The 21,924-nt window shown below is 40.2% G+C and overlaps 1 protein-coding gene across 1 annotated transcript in view; it reads right to left on the bottom strand.

Annotated features, from left to right (window-relative positions):
- Window positions 1-20,200, bottom strand: part of LOC131240781 (probable starch synthase 4, chloroplastic/amyloplastic) — a 32,182-nt gene extending 11,982 nt beyond the window's left edge. The window contains exons 1-5 of the mRNA XM_058239243.1: window positions 19,578-20,200; window positions 11,215-11,419; window positions 4,037-4,118; window positions 2,875-3,931; window positions 2,700-2,751 (exon numbers count right to left, since the gene is read on the bottom strand). Coding sequence (XP_058095226.1) covers window positions 2,700-2,751; window positions 2,875-3,931; window positions 4,037-4,118; window positions 11,215-11,419; window positions 19,578-19,705 — 1,524 coding nt within the window. The 5' untranslated portion in view covers window positions 19,706-20,200. The remainder of the gene's footprint in view (window positions 1-2,699; window positions 2,752-2,874; window positions 3,932-4,036; window positions 4,119-11,214; window positions 11,420-19,577) is intronic.
- Window positions 20,201-21,924: the final 1,724 nt, after the last annotated feature.

Below are 21,924 nucleotides of genomic sequence, written 5' to 3'. Positions count from 1 at the left end.
GTGGATTTGGAAAGACAAGTATATGAGCCTAGGACCCCTATAGATTGCATACCCATGTCTGTGTTCTATAGGCCTTCAGAGTTTGCATATGCATCTACACAACATACACATGAGTTGCGTGTGGAGATTAGAAAAAGAATCAATACAAGTAATGAAACATACAAAATGATTGCTGACTCACACCATAAGTTTAAAGAGTTTGTTATGGGTGATGAAGTCATGATTAAAATACGTCCAAAAAGGTTTCCACAGAGAACCATAAAAAAATTACAAGCCCATAGCGTTGGAACATATAAAATCTTAAAAGACTGGGTTCGAATGCTTACTTAATAGATCTTCCACCTAACAAGAGTATCAGTTCTACATTTAATGTGGAAGATCGTGTACCGTTTCATGGACATTCCCCTAACCCTCACATGAACTTTGATAATGATGATGCCCCTGACCTGTCCCAAAATCCATGGCCATTACCTGACCCCTCTTCTCAATCTTTACCATCCGTACCATCCATACCTATGAGAAGAGAGGAGATGAAGGATATCTTAGATAAAGAAGTGGTTTCCACACAACATGGCGGTTACCAGGAGTACCTTGTCAAGTGGAAGGGCAGACCAAAATCAGACTGTACATGGATCACAGAGGCAGAGATTCGGCGATGAGACCCGGATCTCCCCGAGCATCACTGCAGCTTTATTTATCCAAAGGCGAAATCTCCTCAGATGAGGAGAATTGATGAGAACATCAGAGGACCTACTCAAATGTACCAGAGACGAAGACGATCACCCACATTAGCATAGCTTTCTTTGTGGATGGGAGACGAGTTCCAGATGGGACCCGCTAGGCCATTTTGAAGACCCCACCTTGGGATGATGCATGTGGGCTGCTTAGGAGACTATTGTAGTCATAAGATTTCTATTTCGTGTCGATTCGACTGTTGGATCTTGTCGATCAGACCATCGGGCCACCAAATCTTTTAGATCTGGGCCTCTTGGACTCTAATCTTGTTTTCTTTATGGTTTTTGGTATTTTTAGGAGTTATTTGATGGTTGAGATTGATAATATATGTTTTAGTTTTCTTATTTTGGACGATGGGCCACTTTACTTAAGTGATAGTTGTAATTATGCTAGATTTTAATTCCAAATTTTTTTTATTATAAAAGCACGGGGGGTTGAGTTCCAACCCTAGTGGTGTTACTGAGAAGGGAAAAAAAAAAATGAGTGAAGCTCTCTTGTGTGAAGGATTTTTCCTCCTTATAATAATTTTTAAAAAAAAACCTCCCTTCCAATTAAATTGTGGAAGGGTAAAAACTTGTTTGGTGGTGGATTCCCCAAGGTACGTCCTTCATCTTCCTCTTCTTCGAAAGGTAGTCTTTTTATTATCTCCTTCCCCTTTCTTCTTCGAAAGGTATTCTTCTTTTTCTTCTATCTTCTTCTTATCCCTTCCATTACAACCTTCTAAACCCAGATCTTCAATTTCTTATTTTTCTCAATTTCTAAAAACCCTAATTCCAAAATCCCCAATTCCCAGAAACCCTAATTCTCCATATTTCAGATTTTCCCCTTCCTAACCCTAATCATCAAACCTACTAGTCATTCCCTTGAGTGTGAAACGTGCCTACGCTATATTGGAAGTCTCTACTTCCAACTGGGCCACTCTTGAACTATTTTATATTTTCATACACCGTGTATGTGAAAACCTAGGATCTTCATGTTATAAATCTGAATTTTTGAATCTATTATGAGGATATGCTTGATTTTACATGCTGATTACTGAAATTAATGTGTAATTGATCTCTCATCATGCATCCTAGGATAGTTTCCATCATCCTGCATCACCAGCCTCTCCTTGGCTTACAGAAACATCCTTACTATGCAAATGGTAGGGCCCGTCATGAAGATCAACTACCAATTAAATCAGGCTGGTTAGCTCACCAAGTTGACCACATCGAAACGATGGACAACTGTCAGTCAGGCTCAACATACAGGTATGGCACATCCAATGAGTGCATCAACCTGATTTTCAAGATGAGAGATCTTCATGATAGGGCCCTACTGTCTGCATGGTATGGATGTTCTAAACTACTGGCGTGTTGGCGGAATGATAGGCCTGCAAGATAAGTTTGGGTGTCGTTGCCCATAGGTGATCATCAGTTCTCAAAGTGGAAATGCAATGAAAAGAGGGAAATGGAATTTTCAACTAATATTAATTCTTGCTTGTGGAGGAGCTGTCCCATCAGCCTTTGAGGTAATGCAAACAGGCCCTAATAAAAGCACAGCATGCTTGTGCATCTGGTATTATATCTTTTGCAAATAGAAAAAACGCTAGAATATATATATATATATATATATATATATATATTATGTGGAAAGCCAACAGAACACAATAAGCAACGAGTCATTAACATAGGTTATCAGTCATAATAAACTCCCACCCAGAAAGTAGACAAAAAACTGGATTGTTAAACTGGTATTCCGTAGATTTGGAAAAAGTGAACCACAGCCTCTCAGAAAGTCTATTCGACCATATGTAATGGAAATGCTAAATTAAAGTCAAAGTGTGAATTCGTGTTGATCGCTGGCCTAGTTTCTCCATAGTTCCACACATAAAGTAACTTGGTCAATGACAGAAGCATTCAAATGCAAACAATTCTCATGACTGTTACAAGGTATCATGAATTTTAGGTGGGAGATCAATTTACCTTTGCAACTGGTGCCATTTCCGCTGCAATATGGATGACATGCAATCCAGGTCTACAATGGTTGCAACAATACCATGTCAAATGACACCATAAGGTTTACATCCATTGGCCACAATTGAAGGGAAACCTACGCAAATGGCTGTCAAACAAAATAGCATAAGTAAAAAGATTATACCGTGTCCTTGATGATGTCAGTTTGAGGAATGTAGCCAAAGCTTCGTGGTCATTTTTATCCTTACAAGCCAAGTAGGCATCGCGCATTCGACCATCTCTCTTCCATGCCATTTCTCTCAACGGCTTTGCATCATTGGAGGATATTTTCTTCTCAAGCAACCAACCATCTATCATAAGCAATAAGTGACTCCAAAACTCCCAAGGCAAATCAACCACAGGTTCATCTTGTGCCCTTATCTTGCTTTCCTGTTTTAAACTATCGAGTGTATCTTGAAATTCCTTCACACTTTCTTGATATAATTGGACGTGAGAATTTATCTCTTCATCTGAGCTTTGAAGGCGCTCCTCTAGAAGTTTTACTTTCTGCTGCATAAGCCTGTTGTATTGTTGTGAATCTTCCGATGATAGTCTACGTGAATTTGTTTCTTCCAGAGATGCTTCTAACCTATCAACCTTCTTTCGGAGTTCGTGATTTTGTTGTAAAACTATAATAGCTTGATCCGCTTCCTTGGTTGCATTTTCAAGCAAGTCTTGCAAATCTTCAACCTTCTCCCAAAGAGCCTTGCACTCAGACTGCAGAGTGGCTAGCTTTGAAACATCTTCCTGAGCAGCTGCAAATCTAGACTCCAACTCTTTCACGGCAGCCTGCAATAAAGATCGTTCTTTCTCTAGAGAGAATACACGTTCTTCGGTTTCTATGACATTGGCAAGCTTTGACCCAAGTTCTTGTATACAACCCTTCAAGGCAATGTTCTCTTTCCTTAATACATCAAGCTCCTCGCTGGCAGGAGCAGAGACAGTAGCATACACATTTTCATTATGGCCCTTGTATATATCGTGCGCACTTTCCTCGGTCATTTCATTCTTCAGCTTCTCAAGATGATTTCCAAGGAGCTCAACATGTATCTTTTCTTGTGCGGCAACTTTAAGCCGTGCATCAGTTTCTGCCAACCTCATCTCCAAGATGTTAATTTGTCCTTGCAGATCCTCCTTCTCAGTAAGAATCTTGTCAAGGTCTTCAAGCGCACGAACTCGAGCTTGATTGAGAAGTAAGATATCTACCAAAGAATAAGAAATAAGCATTCTTCTTAGAAAAAGAAAAGAACAAGAACTATACAACGAAAAACTAGAAATCAGCAGTATAGAATGACCAAGTAGCCTACTTTTTTCTGCATTCCTTATCATGGCTATCAGATCATCAAGTCGAACATTTGAAAGCTGCTCCCCACCATTGGCAATCTCAGCCTGTTAGATTTATTGTAAAGAAAAAAAATGAGGGAATTCCTTTATAATTTATGAAGTTACCTTCGGTGAGCAATTAACAAGAGAAGACGGCATCTTCCACAAAAGAAAAGGAAGATAAAAATTCAGCAATCACTCAACAACCCAAAGTGTTAAATTATGCATACAAAAGAATAATTGGTGATAATATTCTTGAATAGATCTTCATAATTTCATCTCCATGTGATTAAAAATTATATTACAATCAGCATAAAACTGGATTTGTTTGAAGTTGCATGTGATAATTGCTTTGACTTTGAGGGATAGCACAAGTAATTCAGAAGATATGCTAGTCAAATTGCATGGAAATTAAGGGCAGGTTGGATATCACCAATTTCATGAAAATCATGCAAACGGAAAATATTTTCCATTAATGTGACAGTTTGAGGTGTTTGGATAGCAAAGAAAAGAGAGGATTCCATAAAGCAATCATTGCACTTCTAAATAGTTTGGATTCTCTGTACAAGAAACTACGTGACCATTGTCTCACAAATATGAGATTTCCACTTGTTATCCAAACTAGTCCCTGAAAAATGAAATCCATGTTTCAATAGTGCTTATGGAAACAATTGGATAACTAATTCTCTTCTTCTTCTTTTCTTGTTTTCCCTTGGAATACATGCATCCAAACATGGCCTTTCCCTTCAACTACATGCATCCAAACATGGCCTTTCCCTTCAACTACATGCATCCAAACATGGCCTTGAATGATATGGATTATGTAAGGTGGATGGCCATGAACAGAGAAATTTCTTCTACTTTCAATGAGATCCATGATATAGTTTCTAGGCTAAACATTTAGTTTGCTGAACGAGATGGGAAGCTAATGAGATCCCTGATTCGTTAGCTAAAGAAAATGATATAATAATGGATCCTTGTATGAGAAGCTTGTTCCAATTGTTTTATGTTTTCCCTTCTACATTCATAAATGTATATAGTTCATAGCCCTAGTTTGGTCGCAAGATAGTAAATTTCTAATACTGTTAAAAAACGGGGATTAAAAGAAGAAAGAAAGAAAGAACAAAAGAAAGAGAGGTATGCCAAACAAATACGTCACAGAATTCTATGGGTTTGAATTTCCTCGTTTGGGCATGAGATACCATACAACATTCCATATTTCATATTTCCAATAACAGTAGTTCAAGTATTTGATACATGCATCCAAACATGGCCTTGAATGATATGGATTATGTAAGGTGGATGGCCATGAACAAAGAAATTTCTTCTACTTTCAATGAGATCCATGATATAGTTTCTAGGCTAAACATTTAGTTTGTTGATCGAGATGGGAAGCTAATGAGATCCCTGATTCATTAGCAAAAGAAAATGATATAATAACGGATCTTTGTATTGTCAGATTTGCTCAATGACCCTCAATCGAGTGGTCCTTTTCTTATATAGAAATCATTTTCCCTACTTACAATATATCCCTTAATTACAGCATAACAGCAACATCTATATCCCCTAATTACAGCCCTTAATTACAGCATAACAGCAGCATCTATATCCCCTAATTACAACCCTTAATTACAGCATAACAGCAACATCTATATCCCCTAATTACAGCCCTTAATTACAGCATAAAAGCAGCATCTATATCCCCTAATTACAGCATAATATCTCCTAATTACAGCAGCATCTATATCCCCTAATTACAGCATCTATATCCCCTAAGTACAGCCTTTAATTACAGCATAACAGCAGCATCTATATCCCCTAATTACAGCCCTTACTTACAGCAATATATGGTACAACAATATATGGTAGGTTTGTTGTCTATCCTACTAACATCCCCCATCAAATTGATGTCGGTCGATCAAGAAGCATCAATTTGCCAACAAGAAATTAATGACGTAGTCGTGTCATAGCTTTGGTGAAGACGTCCGCCATCTGAAGATCGCTTGAGACATGTGGAAAAGAAATAACCCGAGTATCAACAGCTTCCCGAATAGAATGACAGTCCACCTCAATATGTTTGGTACGCTCGTGATAGACGGGATTGGTAGCGATCTGAATAGCACTCGTATTATCAGCATGAAGAGGAGTGGGAGTAGACTGAGGAAAACCTATTTCAGCAAGTAAGCCATGGAGCCACATAATCTCCGAGCAGGCTGCTGACATGGCACGGTACTCGGACTCGATCGAAGATTTGGAAACACGATCATGTTTCTTACTCTTCCAAGAGATAAGTGAATCACGAAGAAACATACACCACCCGGTGATAGACCGGCGAGTATCAGGACATCCTGCCCAATCAACATCACTAAAAGCCACAAGGCAAAGAGGAGTACCAGTAGAGAAGAACAAGCCATGGTGAGAGGAACCCCAGAGATATCGAATAATTCGGTGGACTGCGGCAAGATGAAGGTGGCGAGGAGACTGCAGAAATCGACTGACTTGCTGGACAGCAACGGCGATGTCAGGCCGTGTAATAGTGAGATAATTGAAACTACCAACTAACTGTCGAAACACCATGGGATCAGGAAGGAGATCCCCCTCCTCACATCAATACTTGACATTCATTTCCAAAGGGGTATCCACTGAAGAGGAGTCCTGCCAACCAGACAAGGAAATCAAGTCCTTCGTGTATTTATGCTGATGCAGGAAAACCTTAGAGGAATCGGATTGAACCTCCAAACCGAGGAAATACCGGAGAGGACCAAGATCCTTCATATGGAATGAATCATGAAGATGTTGTTTGAGTTGATCGATGAGGGCAGAATCAGTCCCAGTGATGACAATGTCGTCAACATAAACTAGAAGAACGATACCAACAGAAGTCGGTCGAAGAAACAACGAAGAATCATACTGGCTTTGGATAAAAGAAAATCGAAGTAAGGTAGCCTGGAACTTATCAAACCAAGCCCGGGGAGCCTGTTTCAAACCATACAGAGAGCGCTTCAGCTTACACACATTCGACGTTGATGACGAGCAGAGGCCAGGAGGAGGTGTCATGTAAACATCTTCTTGTAAATCACTGTGAAGAAATGCGTTCTTCACATCCATCTGGCAAAGGGACCATCCCTGAGAGGCTGCGATAGCAATAATAGTATGCACAGTTGTCATTTTAGCGACAGGAGCAAAGGTCTCCTCATAGTCAACCCCATACTCCTGGCGGTTACCAAGGGCAACCAAACGAGCCTTATAACGGTCCACAGACCCATCAGGCCGAAGTTTCACAGAAAAAACTCACTTACACCCAAGTAGCTTGACATGAGAAGGACAAGGGACCATGTCCCAAGTCTGATTTTCTTGAAGAGCTTGAAGTTCTTCCTGTATAGCGTTTCTCCAACACTCATGTTTATCAGCTTCTGAGTAGGAATTAGGAATCGACACAGTTGATAAGGTAGCCGTGAAAGAGGTATGAGGAAAACCATACCTATCCAGTTGATGAGAAGTACAGTCAGATCGTCGAGGAGGGTGCAAAACGGGATCAGGTGGCAGATCAGACGCAGGAAGGGGTAGAGTTGGTCGACGGCGTTCATACACAAAACCAGGCTTGAAGCGTTCAAGAGGGCACATCAAATCATCAAAGTAAGGAAGAACAGAAACTGCAGGAGATGATGTAATAGAACTAGAAAAGAAATATTGATGCTCAAAGAAAGCGACACTACGAGATATATGAAATTTATTGGAAGAAGCATCATAACACACAAATCCTTTTTGAGATAAGTTATATCCCATAAAGATACATTTCACAGATTGCGCAGAGAGTTTGTGATGTTGATGCGGAAGTAGATGCACAAAACAGACACAGCCAAAAGTGTGTAAGTCAAGAAAGCTAGGGTGTTGTTTATGCAGACGATAGAATGGAGAGTCGAAATTTAGCACTTTAGAAGGCAACCTATTAATCAAGTATACTGCTGTAGCTAAAGCTTCAACCCAAAATTTAGGAGGAACAGAAGATGCAAGTAACAAGGTCCTAGCAACATCTAACAAATGTCGATTTTTGCGCTCAGCCACGCCATTCTGTTGAGGCGTATAAGGACACGAGCGGTGAGAAACAATTCCTTTGTGACGAAGAAACTCAAGAAATTCATGAGACATATATTCTCCACCAGAATCAGATCGTAAAGTCTTAATGCTAGTGGTAAATTGATTCTCAACATATGCTAGAAACGATTTGAAAACAGCAAAGACTTCAGACTTATAGCGCAGAAAATATACCCAAGTATGTCGACTAGGGTCATCTATGAATGTCACAAAATATTTATAATGAGCATGAGAAATGACAGGAGTAATGCCCCATACATCACTATGAATAAGGTCAAAGCAATTCTTTGCCCTACTCCCGGAAGAAGGAAAGGGAAGAATCTTACTTTTTCCGATTTTACACGTAGAACAATCAAAAGACAAAGCATGAGGCAAAGAAGAATCTTTTTTTCCCAACGAACCAGAATTCAGCAAATGAGATAAAACAACATTGTTTGGATGGCCTAAACGTTTGTGCCATACTTCACAATTATTGGAGACAGTAGTACAAGCCAAAGAAATGATACTAGGAATGGAAAAGTATAATGGAAACAGTCTCCCAACTTTAGGCCCCTTCGCTATTGTCCTCCTCGACACCGGATCCTGCACATGACAACCATCACGAGAAAACTGAACATTGTAATTATCATCCATTAATTGTTCAACCGAGATAAGACTCATAGAAAGCCCAGGTGATACAAAAATATTAGTAAATATCACCAACCCTAGTAATCGGTAAACGATGGCCATTAGCAACTTGAATATTAGAAGAACCAGTGTACTTATGAACATTGCTAAGCATATCAGGAGAACTAGTCATGTGATTGGATGCAGCGGAGTCAACAAGCCAAGATTGAGAGGGTATAGTACGTATAGTACCCTTACCTTGCAGCCCTAAAGCAAAAAATGCTTATACAATCATTTGCTGCACCATTTCTGGTGTAAGGGCAGGTATAGCAGCAGTGGAAGATGATACTGGAGCGAGATTTTGAGTGCTGGTTACCCCATCCGAAGTGTGGCCAGTAGCAGTAGCATGATAAGCATTCACGAGTCGGTTTTGAGGACGTGTTGGGCATTCTTTGATGATGTGCCCCTTCTGTTTACAGTAGTTGCATAACTTTTTAGCACAATGGGCAGCAAAATGCCCATAATCTTTGCAACTGTAACATTGAACTATACGCATGTCTCGAACCCTCCCTTTGCCTTGAGTAGCATATGCGACAGTATTCTCTTGTGGAAGCAAAGATTGAGTAAGAAGACGTTGTTCCTCTCGAAGAAGTGCTCCAAAACACACGTCAAGAGATGGTGAAGGATCCCTGTGCATCAAGTTGGAGCGAATAGACTCGAATTCTGGCCTTAATATCATTTAAAACTGGTCTCTTTTGCTAACTTCATGGACTTCTTGAATAGCAGAGAGGGATTCGGTCGACACGTCGGTATACACAATGTCGGAAAACTCAGTCCAAAGATTCTGAAAACCACAAAAATATTCCTGAACAGAGAGTGTACCTTGGGAATAGGCAGCAACATCAGTTTCCAATTGAAATCGCCGGGCAGAATGATCGTGATGATAGACCTTTTTCAAGTACTCCCACATCGATTTAGCCATCTTGTGCGGCCTTAAGTGAGTATAAGCAGTGAATCAATAGACCTAAGAATCCAAGTCATCACACGAGCATCTTTCACCTTCCATTGAACCAACGTCGTAGGATTGGTAGGCACTGGATCACTCCCATCAACATGACCCCACAATTCCTTTCTCATGACAAAAAGTTGAAACTGAAACTCCCAGGCAGCATAATTCTTCCTTGTAAACCGAGTTTGAAAGACTTCTGAGTTGGAGTTGTTAGCCATAACTAGAATCTCTTGAAATGCACTTAAAAAAAAAACTGCAAACCAAAACCCGCACCCAAGAAACCAGAAAACCAGAGCCTAAAACCACGAAGATTGGACCAAAGACAAGGCTGCAGAGAGTGGCTCTGATACCATGTCAGATTTACTCAATGACCCTCAGTCGAGTGGTCCTTTTCTTATTAGAAATCATTTTCCCTACTTACAATATATCCCTTAATTACAGCATAACAGCAACATCTATATCCCTTAATTACAGCATAACAGTAGCATCTATATCCCCTAATTACAGCACTTAATTACAGCATAACAGCAACATCTATATCCCCTAATTACAACATAATATCTCCTAATTATAGCAGCATCTATATCCCCTAATTACAACATCTATATCCCCTAATTACAACCCTTAATTATAGCATAACAGCAGCATCTATATCCCCTAATTACAACATCTATATCCCCTAATTACAGCCCTTAATTACAGCAATATATGGTAGGTTTGTTGTCTATCCTACTAACATGTATGAGAAGCTTGTTCCAATTTTATGTTTTCTCTTCTGCATACATAAATATATATAGTTCATAGCCCTAGTTTAGTCGCAAGATAGTAAATTTCTAATACTGTTAAAAAACGGGGATTAAAAAAAGAAAGAAAGAATGAATGAAAGAAAAAAAGGTATGCCAAACAAATCCGTTATAGAACTCTATGGGTTTGAATTTCCTCGTTTGGGCATGAGATACCATACAACATTCCATATTTAATATTTCCAATGACAGTAGTTCAAGTATTTGATACCTTATTTTCATTGAAAAAGGCAACAAAAATGCTTTAACTTAATTATAAAAGGAAAAAAAAAAAGAAGAAGTCATGTTGTATGTGAACATTTTTTTTTCATTTTTTTCTTGATAGTTAACAAAAACTTTTACTGACGAGAAAAATGAGTACAAAAGCCAGCAAAAAAAAAAAAAAAACATCAAATAAGCATGCCATGTACATAGCAATGGCCTCAAAAGAGCAGCTTCCGTACCCTGCAGCATTGTATACCCTAAGGCAGCGCAGTCCAATATCCTTATTTATTCATTCTCGTTAAAACTCAAAAGATTAAGCTAAACAGTTTCCATTGCTCTTGTTTTCTTCTCGTTTGCCTTTTTGGCAGCTTAATATTAATAGATCACATTTGAAAAGGTAAAGCAAACCAAATTATTCCTGCAACATTTGATTGAAGAAAGATACCAAAGATTTGGTCTCCTCTAAAAGAGTTGAACCATCAAAATCTGCACCACTGGAATCATTATTAATTTCAGCATTAGATTCAGTTTCCTGATGAAAATTTGAGACAATGTCTGTAACAGGAATTTCAACAGCAGGGCTTCCATCACCACTGGGCTGCACATCCATTGGTTGGTGTTCAGGAGGAATTTTCTTAACCTGTTGTCTCCTGCACAGATTCCAGCATGAAGTCAATCAACTGAATAAGAAAACAGGGGATAAGTACCTTTTTGAAGTACCATATTTTAAAATGAAGTAAATGCCCAAAAAATACTAGATATTTTACAAACCATTTAAACAAGGTTATCAAACACGTCCAACCATATAACAGATTAAAATTATTTTACTTCAATAGTTACTGTAGTGCTACATTTGAAAGATTACACTGAATAGGCCCAAAAAAATGAAGAGGAATAATAGATGCATCTCACCCATCATTGTTATCAGGGGCTTCAGATGCGTAAAATGCATGCTAGTAATGGGCTATTTGCAAAGTTATCACTTGATGAGCCTATCTCATTCAAGTGTAACAGATTTCACTTATGGAGATAGATATGAACATTTCTTCCCTTGATCAAGACCTCTATCAAAGATGTCACAATCTACGTTAAGGGAACAAATCGGTACATGAAAACACCCAAGAGTTCCATCATTGACATCACGGCCAGGGTTTCATGAGTATGAAAAAAAAAAATCAAAATATCTTAATGGTCTTAACCCAGACATCATAAATGAATTGACTTTCAAAGATGTATTTAAAATGTTCGATGTATACTCATTTGCATTAAAAGCCGGGGAGATAGTTAATTGGGGACTTGGGTAACGATTTGGTGCCCCACGAGGATCGTAAAAAAAAGATGGGCAGCATGCTAACTTCCCCCGTAAGGCAACCACAGGGCCTTCCACAGGTCGAGGGATGATGGGTCAACATCCAACAATAAAGCCACACACCAATGCAGGGAAGGTGGTTATGGATGAGGGGCTAGTGCGCCCAAAATGGGTCAAAATAGCATTCCTTTCACATGCTTTAAGTGTGGACAACCGGGGCATTATTTTTTTACTGTCTTGAACATCAGTCTACAATTATAGTAAATTTAGCCGAGAAAGAAGAATATGTTGAAGGCACTCTTGATCGCAAGCAAACGAAAGCTAAATAACACATAATATGAAGAATATACATATAAGGATGGGGCTCATGTTGGGGAATATGCAGCAGATGTGTATGGTGATAGGGGTGAGTCGTTTGTTATCCAATGGACCATGCTATCAACACCTCAAGTGATTGATGAGGGGCGATGGTTGCAACACAACATCTTCCGCACCATTTACACTTTCGGTGGGACGATATGCACGATTTTGGTAGATGGGGAGAGCAATTAGAACCTTGTCTCATAAGAAATAGCAATAAATTAAACCTCAAAAAACATAGGCATCAAAGTCCATACCATATTTGTTGGTTTGAAAATTGAGGTGAGGTTTATGTTAACTCCAAGTTCTTAGTTTCCTCCTTTATTAGATCTAACAGGTTGTTTGGCATCTTGGATTTGAGTGCATTCCAAATCTAAAACTCACCTTTTGTGTTTGGCAACAAAAAGGTAGCTGAGGATTTGGATTCAAATGCATTCCAAATGCCCCAAAAGTAACAATTTGAAATCACATCATTTCGTGGTGATTCCGGACTCATCGTCTACCCGACTAATGGAGGCCTACAAAAATTACTCAGAAAGAAAATCACACCTAAGAAAGAGTTGGTAATGCTTGTTGGTATGGGTCAACAGTGCAGGTGGGCCCCCCTTTGATGCTCATATGAAATTCACTCTGACCACTGGGTGCATCGCCCTATGTTAGGCTCAAGGCCCAAAAATCAACCCCATTCATGATTTAGGTGGACCACACGATTGAAAATAATGCACAGGCAAGGCGGAGCCTCTAAACTATTTTTCTTGGTGTGGCCCACCTCATTCATGAATGGGCTTGGTTTTTCGGGACCCAAGCCTAAATTTGTGTGTAGCATCTAATGATAGGAGTGGATTTCATATAATCATCATGGTGGGCCTCATAAAAATCAAGGGTGAACTGTTCTCTCCCACTGTTACCTTTGGTGTGGCCCACCTCAATTACATATGGGCCTGATTTTTGGATCCATACCTAAATTTTTGTGTGGCATCTAATGATTGCAGTGGAATTCATATAATCATCATGGTGGGCCTCAAAAAAATTAAGGGTGGGCATTTCTCTCCCAGCTATTTTCCTTTGATGTGGCCCACTTGAATCACAAGTCACCCTGAATTTTTTGCCCTGTGCTTAACATTGGATGACTCATCCAATGTTAGGAGTGGATTTTAGGCACACATCATTGTGGCCCAAATTCAACAGTGGGACCATATCTTTCATACTTTTTTTTGTCACTTTACCTTAACACTGTGAATTTGCTATACAACGATGCAGTATACAAACTCTCTGTCGTGATAGGTGCTACTCGGGAACACGTTAACGGGTGTTTCCCTAATTGTGGGGTCCACCTCGATGTATGTGATGAATATCCACGCTGTCGATCAGTTTTTCCAGCTCATTTTAGGGTATGGTCCCAAAAATGAAGCAAATCCAAATCTCAAGTGGACCACACAATGGGGATTGAATGCACACCATTAAAATTTCTTGGGGCCACGAAAGTTTTGAATCAAGCTGATATTTGTGTTTTCATGTCATCGAGGTCTATGTGACCTTATTGACAGGTTCGATGGCAAATAAACATTATGGTGGGCATTAGGAAGTTTTTAATGGCGAGCATTCAATCACCATTGTTGCCTATGGCATTGTCCACTTGAGATTTGGATCTACTTAAGTTTTGGTACCATGATCTAAAATGAGCTTGAAAAACTTATGGACAACATGGATTTACAACACATACATCAAGGTGGGCCCCACTATCAAGGAAACACCCCTACCTTGTTACGCCAATAACACCTAATCCGCTCCCATCACCAACTGGCTCTCTAGGCCGAATCCAGAAGGGGTCAGTGGTGCAAGTGGGCCCCATCCTGATGTTATGTGAAATCCACTCTAACCACCAAATGCTTCACCCCATGTTAGACTAAGGGCCTGAAAATCAGCCTCATTCATGATTTAGGTGGACTACATGATTAAAAATCGTGTACAGGGCGACGAGGACACTCCAAATTGTTTTCCTTGGTGTGGCCCACCTAAATCAAAAATGGGCCTGATTTTCGGGACCCATGCCTAAATTTTCGTGTGGCATCTAATGACTGGAGTGGTTTCTATATAATCATCATAGTGGGCCTTGTAAAAATCAAGTGTGGACGTTTCTGTCATGATTGTTTCCTATGGGGTGGCCCACCTAAATCACATGTCAACCTGAATTTTTAGCCCTAGGCGTAACGTTGGACAACCCATCTAATGGTGCGAGTGGATTTCACATACACATCATTGTGGTCCCTAGATGGATTTGCTTTGACCTAGAACTTATTGAACCTATTCAAAAGTAGTGTTTCCATGTTTGTGGGTCCATCTAAGGCTTGGAATTACCTCAATTTTAACCAAAGTGTATGTTTTAATGGGCTTATTACAATTACTTTCTACAATGTTACACATGTACACCATTTTAGAATATTGTAGATGATTTAGTTAACCAAACTTAGGCTTCATTGAATATAATATATGATTCCAATGCTTTCATAACACTGGCTACCAATCAGGAACTTTGGATTCCAGTGCAATTCAATTACAGGATGCCAAACATAATTGCGGATTCCAGATGCATTAGATTCCAGTGTATTTGGGATTTGGAATCCAATGTATCCCAAATACAAGCAACCAAACAAGCCCTAAGTACAAGACGAGGTGTGGTGTGACATGGTCCCCATGGTTGCATGCTACATTTTATTAGGGAGACTCTAGTTGTAGGACCGAGATATGGTGCATTTGACTTGGTATAACACCTATTCCTTCGTCAAGGATGATAATATCATATTGCAAACAATGAAACATCTTCCAACCCAAGCTTGATAGACAAGGTCATAAATTGCTTAGTATAGAAAAGTTTGAAGAGGAAAGCAAAGAGACTAGCATCATTTATGTCTTGGTTACTAAAGAAGACACAAAACAATCAGATGTTTTGCCTTTCATACAAGAGCTCCTTCATGAATATGAAGGCTTGGAACCCAAAGTAACTCCCAGCTGAACTTCCTCCTATGAGGAACATTCGGCACCATATTAATTTAGTGTTGAGTTCAAGTCTACTGAACCTTGAGCACTACCAAATGAATCTAGCCAAACATGCCAAGCTCCAACATAGGTTACTAAGTTGCTACAAAAGGGCTTAATTTAAGACAGTGTGTCACCATGTCTTATTACTAGATAATGAGGCCCTGAGAAAGATGGATCTTGGAGGATGTGTGTAGACAATCATGCAATAAAGCGGATTACAATCAAGTACCAGTTTCCAAATCCTCCTCTTGGACAATATGCTAAACATGCTGCATGGAACAAAGGTCTTTTAGAAGATCAACTTGCAGAGCAGATATCATCATATACGTATCCGACCCAAAGACGTGTGTAAGACCACATTTAAGACTCGAGACAGGTTGTACAAGTGGCTTGTCATGCCATTCGACTTTCGAATGCGTGAGAACTTTCATGAGGTTGATGACAGAGGTATTCCACTATTCCATGAAGAAATTTTAGTTGTTTATTTGAATGATACTACTGTTTTTCATCCTGATTCATTTATTCAACTTGATCACTTACTACAAGGGGAATCACTATTTGTTAACTTGAAAAAGTGCTCTTTTCTTATCGACAACATTGTGGCTTGGGGTATATTGCGTCTGCAAAAGCAAGCAAGGTTGATCGGGAGAAATCAAGGCCAGTGCAGAATGGCCCACCCCACAAACCCTTTCAAAGGTCCGTTCTTTTCACTACTTAGCCACATTTTACTTGAGATTTAGCGAGTACAATTGTTGCATCTGTCACCGATTGCATGCGCGTGAATGAACTAAAGCGGCGGACTAAAGTTTCAGTACCATTATTAAAAAATTTAAAAAAAAATTAATGAAGACTCTAGTTCTTACACTTCTGAACTTCAATAAAGTCTATGAAGTACAAGCGATGCTTCAAAGGATGGCATTGACGTAGTGCTAGGTCAAGAAGGAAAGTCGATCAATTTCTTCAGCAAGAAGCTTCATGATGCACAGAAGAACTACTTCACATATGATCTGATTTTTATCAACGATCCAGGGGCGATGACATTGGAGCCATTACCTAATTCATCAAAGATTCATTCTATACTCGAACCATGAGGCGTTGAGATATATTTACTCCCAAAAGAAACCGAGTGCTCGTCATGCAAAGTGGATGGCTTTTATACAAGAATATAATTTCTCTTTGCATCACAAAGTTGGAAGACAGAATAAAGTGGTGGATGTTTTGAGTAGGAGGATGACTCTATTAGGAACACTCGTCATAGAGACTATAGGATTCGAGGTATTAAAAGAACAATACAAGGACTTCGTTTTTGACAAGTGCTCGACAAATGTGTTGATGCCCAAGATACAAAGTTTGTCTCACAAGATGGATATTTATTCAAGGATTCTTGCTTATGTATTCCCGAGGGGTTGTTGCATGAGAAGATCCTATCTAAGCTACAAGGAGGAAGACTAGGTGGACACTTCGGAAAGATAACACATTAGCTATGGCGCAATACCTGGTCTTCAAAGGTCATATGCAAAATACCGACCTCTATACACCACTTCTCGTTCTAGTAGCACCATGAGTGGACATTTCTATGGACTTCATTGTCTTTCCAAGACTCAAAGGGAGCAAAAGGATGTTGTGATTGTACGCTGCACATATTTCCAACATATTCTTCATAGAGAATGTCCAACTTCATGAGGTACCGAAAATAATAACTTCAAATTATGATTCGAAGTCTGCGAGTCATTTCTGGCATATTTTGTGAAAATAGTTGGGGACTAAACCTCAATTCTCTAGTGCATATCACCCTCAACAGATGGCCAAACTGAGGTAGTCGATAGGAGCCTTAGTAACCTCTTGAGAAGTATTGTAGGCGACAATGTATCTCAATGGGACTTTGCTCTACGCCAAGCTGAGTTTGCCTACAACAGCTAGTAAATCGTACTGCCGGAAAAATCCCTATTTAAGATTGTAAATGGGAGAAGTCTACTTTATATACTTGACTTAATACCATTACCGGTACATGATCAAGTGAGTGAAGATGCTAACGCTTTCACCAAGCACATCCAAGACTTGCAAGCTCAGATGAAAAAGAAGATTGAAGAGAGCAACGCCAAGTACCCAGAAGTTGCAAATGAACATCGGTGAGAGAAGATACATAAAGAAGGTGACTTGATTATAGTTATCTCCGCAAAGAAAGGCATCCAAGGGAAACTTACCACGAGCTCAAGTCTAAGAAGAATGGTCCATGCTTAGTTGAGAAAAAGTTAAGTGACAATGCCTATGAGATCGAGTCTGTCAGATGACTTAGATATCTCGTCAACTTTCAATGTGGCTGATTTGTTCGAGCGCCATAGCAAGGTGTCTGACGTGCAAGATGAAGTCATTATCAAATGTTGCGCATGAGCCATGAAGACTATTGCCACTCGATAGGGCCAATACAAGCAATACATGGTAAAATAGAAGAACAAGTCCTATTCTAGATGCATAGTGATCACAGGTGATGAATTAAAAAGATTTGATCTGGTACTATACTACTTATATGATGAGTCCAACTCACAGGAATGGAGTTCTTTCCAACACAAGATGAATGATGTAGGCCCATGGCCCACCGTAGGGCCCAACATATTTTGGTTAGTTGTTAAATTTGAGGCTAAATGTCAGATATCACATTTCCAATTGTCGAAGATAGGGGCTAATGTGGACAATATGATTGATGATTTTAGAGATATTTAGAAGATTTGTTTTTGTTATTTTAGGTGAAATCTTTATTGGTGAGACTTTTATTATCTTAAATAAATTATGGATTTATTTGAAATCAATTAAGATTAATTTGAAATCAACTTAATAGTTGGGAGATTTTTATTAAAGATTCATAGGGATTGTCTTTAGGGTTTATAAAAGAGGGAGTATTGTAGGAGGTAGGCATTTCACATATCTTGAGTATTGAGTTTTCTTAAGTATTATAAGAGAAGAAGTTTGATATTAATAAAGTTATTCCTCCCTCTCTACTCAAATATTCTTGTGATTGTACTATTGTCCATTTCTTAGTGGTTCATGTCAAGATATCATTGATTTGATAACCGAGTTGTACCAAGTAGCCCCAAAATTGCAGATATGTTTCTTCCATTACCAACTTGAAAGTTAGGTAGTTGCAATTTGGGAGCTCGTTCTCCCTGTATGAATGCTAAGACACGAATTCACAATTTATTCATTTCAAGATAGACCATCCAAACAGACCCTTAGTTGGGCTGTCAATGGGCTGGGCTCGAGTCAGGAAAAATCAAATTAGGAATCAGCCCAGCGTGAACAGTTCAAAATCCGGGCCAAAGCCAACCCCAGGCCCGGCCTGTTGACAGCCCTAACCCTTATGTTGAATTTTGAGATCCTCACCAGATTTTAGATGGGTTCTTGACAGAAATATTGCTATTTGATGTTTACCATTATGAGAGAGAGAGAGTGTGTGTGTGTCAAGAAATCAACAATGTGATCAATCTATTTGTTGGATCTCGCCATAGGTTGTCTATGATTCTAAAGAGTCCCCTTTGTCAAGAAATCCTAACCATCCCAACCATGGGTCGGAAAAAGGATGGCTACAAGAAATATCTGGAACCAATGGCATCCAAAGACCATTTAATTACCAACAAGAGACAGAAACAAAGAGACCCAATAAACTCGAATTGTAAACATAGAATAACAACCCATCACTCTTTCATTGAGAAGGAGCCAAAAGAATCTGAGAGAGAGAGAGAGGGAGAGAGAGATTGAAGAAAATCCCAAATACAAAATGAGTCAAGAAACACATATACATAAAGAAAAATGACAGAGAACAACATCATCATTTCTTTCCATGAAAACCAAACCAAGGCATTGACATTCAAGAAAACCCATGACACAAGAAAAACAAAGAAAACCATATATGAGGAATGGAAGGAAGCAATGCATCATTTCCTTCATTGAAGTGATAGCAGAAACCCCAAACAAGACTGATCGGAGGGTAAAAGGAACAGTAGAAAGTTGCAAAAGATTTCCAAAGATTATCAAGAAACAGAGAGAGAGAGAGAGAGAGAGAGAGAGAGAGTTACGGGTAAAATGAGATGATTGAGAGAGAGAACCTGAAATTCCTCGGTCGCATCTTGCCAGAGACGGGAAGGAATCTGGAAAAGCGATGGGAGAGGCGGGGATTCGACTGGTGGCAGCCATGGCTGATACCGAAGAAGGTGGAGTAGACCTTCGACGCCATGAAATTTCTCGCGAGAGAGAGAGAGAGGGAGGGAGAGAGAGAGAGAGCGCAACCGTTTCTTCACCACAACGCTCGCTGTCTGACCAACGACCCTCTTCTACGGAAGCGGCAAAGCGCTTTTTAAGTCGATCGCGAGCAACGGTACAGATGGTTGCTCGCTCATCCAAAACAGTCCAGGAGGCTGACCGAAAAAATGTGGATCTGGCGAGCCACCCCGCACGAGCGTGCCAGCAACATCTACAAAGTCAGGGCCATTGATCTATCTCATCCGCCTGATAGCTGGTGTTAGAATGGACGGTCTGAAGAAGAGTTAAGAAAGAAGTGAGCAATGGCCACATTCCCAATAGATGGCGCGATTCGGTGGACAGTTTTTCTCCACCCAAGCATTCCAGTTTTGGATCAGGAGATGAACGGTAGATCTCTCACACGTGCACTACGCTTGCCGGTGAGGTTCGCGCCATTCCGGTTCGCGTTCCTCTCTGCATAAGCCGCGAGTAACAGCTCTTGCGTTGCTCGCGAGCAACAGTAAAGCGTCCCAAAATATCAGTCTCTCTGCATCTTGGGACCAGAATCCTCTACGACACCTGTATTCCGCGGCGCGTAGTGCCCAAGCAGTTAGGGCCCACCATGTTGTATATATAAAATCCAATCCGTCCATCAGGTCTGCTCCTCTATACTAGAGACTGGGGCCAAAACTCATCGAGATCAAAATCTTAGGTGGGTCACACAAGAGGAAAGGATGGAGATCATACATCAACGATAAGATTGTGTGTAGGGCCGCCATGGCGTGTATCTTTCATCAAACCCGTTAATCAGGTGGAATTCACTGCGATGAGGGGAAGATACAAAGATCATTTTGCTCATTCCCCCCCACATGGTGATGATCCATGCCGTTCGTCTAGAGTCCCTGTATCAGATGGTTCGCGTGGAAAAAATCTCATCCATTAAGTACATCATCATTCATAAAAATTGACATAAAAACAACGGCCAAGCAAAGCATTCTCTAATTCACTGACGAATGGTTATATTCTCAGCGAGATTCTTTCCATGTCGATCATATGAAATAGGGGTCTCTCAATGAACGGTCTGGATCATCCCGTGATGGGGCAAAAGGGGCGAGGCTCTTTAATGAAAGATTACAACCGTCTCCATGTACGGTAAAGGTACCGTCTAGTGAGCGCATACAACCAGGTTGTCGTGCTTATAGAACATCCGAGCCGTTGAAGAGGTAGCCCATGCCATTAAAACCATGAAGCTGGATAGTACTATGCATTAATCATTGAGACACACGTGTCTACCGAGTGAATATATTCTTCGTGCACAATGATCTTCAAGATAGGGCTCACCTTTTAAGCGGCTTGGATGTACTATACACGTGACACGTAGGCCGAATCTCTTCAGCGAACGGTAACCTTCTTGTGCATTGAGATGGATGTTCACATTCATCAAGAAAGCAACCCATGGAATACGGATTGCGTGGTGTGCCACACACCACTGGTGTGTTGACGACACCTGATGTATGTGTTATATCCACGCCATCCATCCATTTTTCAAGATCATCTTAGGGCATTGTCAAAATTTTGAGGTAGATCCAAAGCTCAAGTGGACGTCCACCCTTAAAACCTTCTTTGGGGTCCACCATGATGCTTATTTGACATCCAACCTGTTCATATGGTCACATAGACCGGGATAAAGGTAAAATAAAAGTAAGCTTGATCCAAAACTTCTGTGGTCCCAGGAAGGTTTCAATGGTAGGCATTCAATCCTCACTGCTTTTTGTGGTGTGGTCCATTGAGCTTTTTATTTCTATCTTTTTTGGTACCAGGATCCAAAATGATCTCTCAAAATGGATGGACGGTGTGGATATAACACATACATCATATTGAGGACCACAGAAGTTGGTGACGTCAACATACAACCGATGTCGGTTGTGTGGCACACCATGCAATCCGCTTCCGGGGGAATATTATCCCCGTACGAGCTTTCTAAGCCCGCATGCGTGTACAAGTCAGCTAATGCATATGCCAACGTGACACAGGTAAAATATCCAAGCCATCCATTACGTGGACTCCACCGTTGGATGCTATTGCCAAAAGACAAAGGTGGTACGCTTCTATGGATGGCTTGGATTTGCACCTGTGTACCACGTTGGCATATGTGATGGTCCTGGTGGAGTGTGCATTGGCTACTTGGGCGTAGCAAAACTCCGGCGTACAATA

Source organism: Magnolia sinica, chromosome 3, assembly GCF_029962835.1.
Source record: "Magnolia sinica isolate HGM2019 chromosome 3, MsV1, whole genome shotgun sequence".
Taxonomy (NCBI): Eukaryota; Viridiplantae; Streptophyta; class Magnoliopsida; order Magnoliales; family Magnoliaceae; genus Magnolia; species Magnolia sinica.
This window is presented reverse-complemented; position numbering and strand designations above follow the sequence as displayed.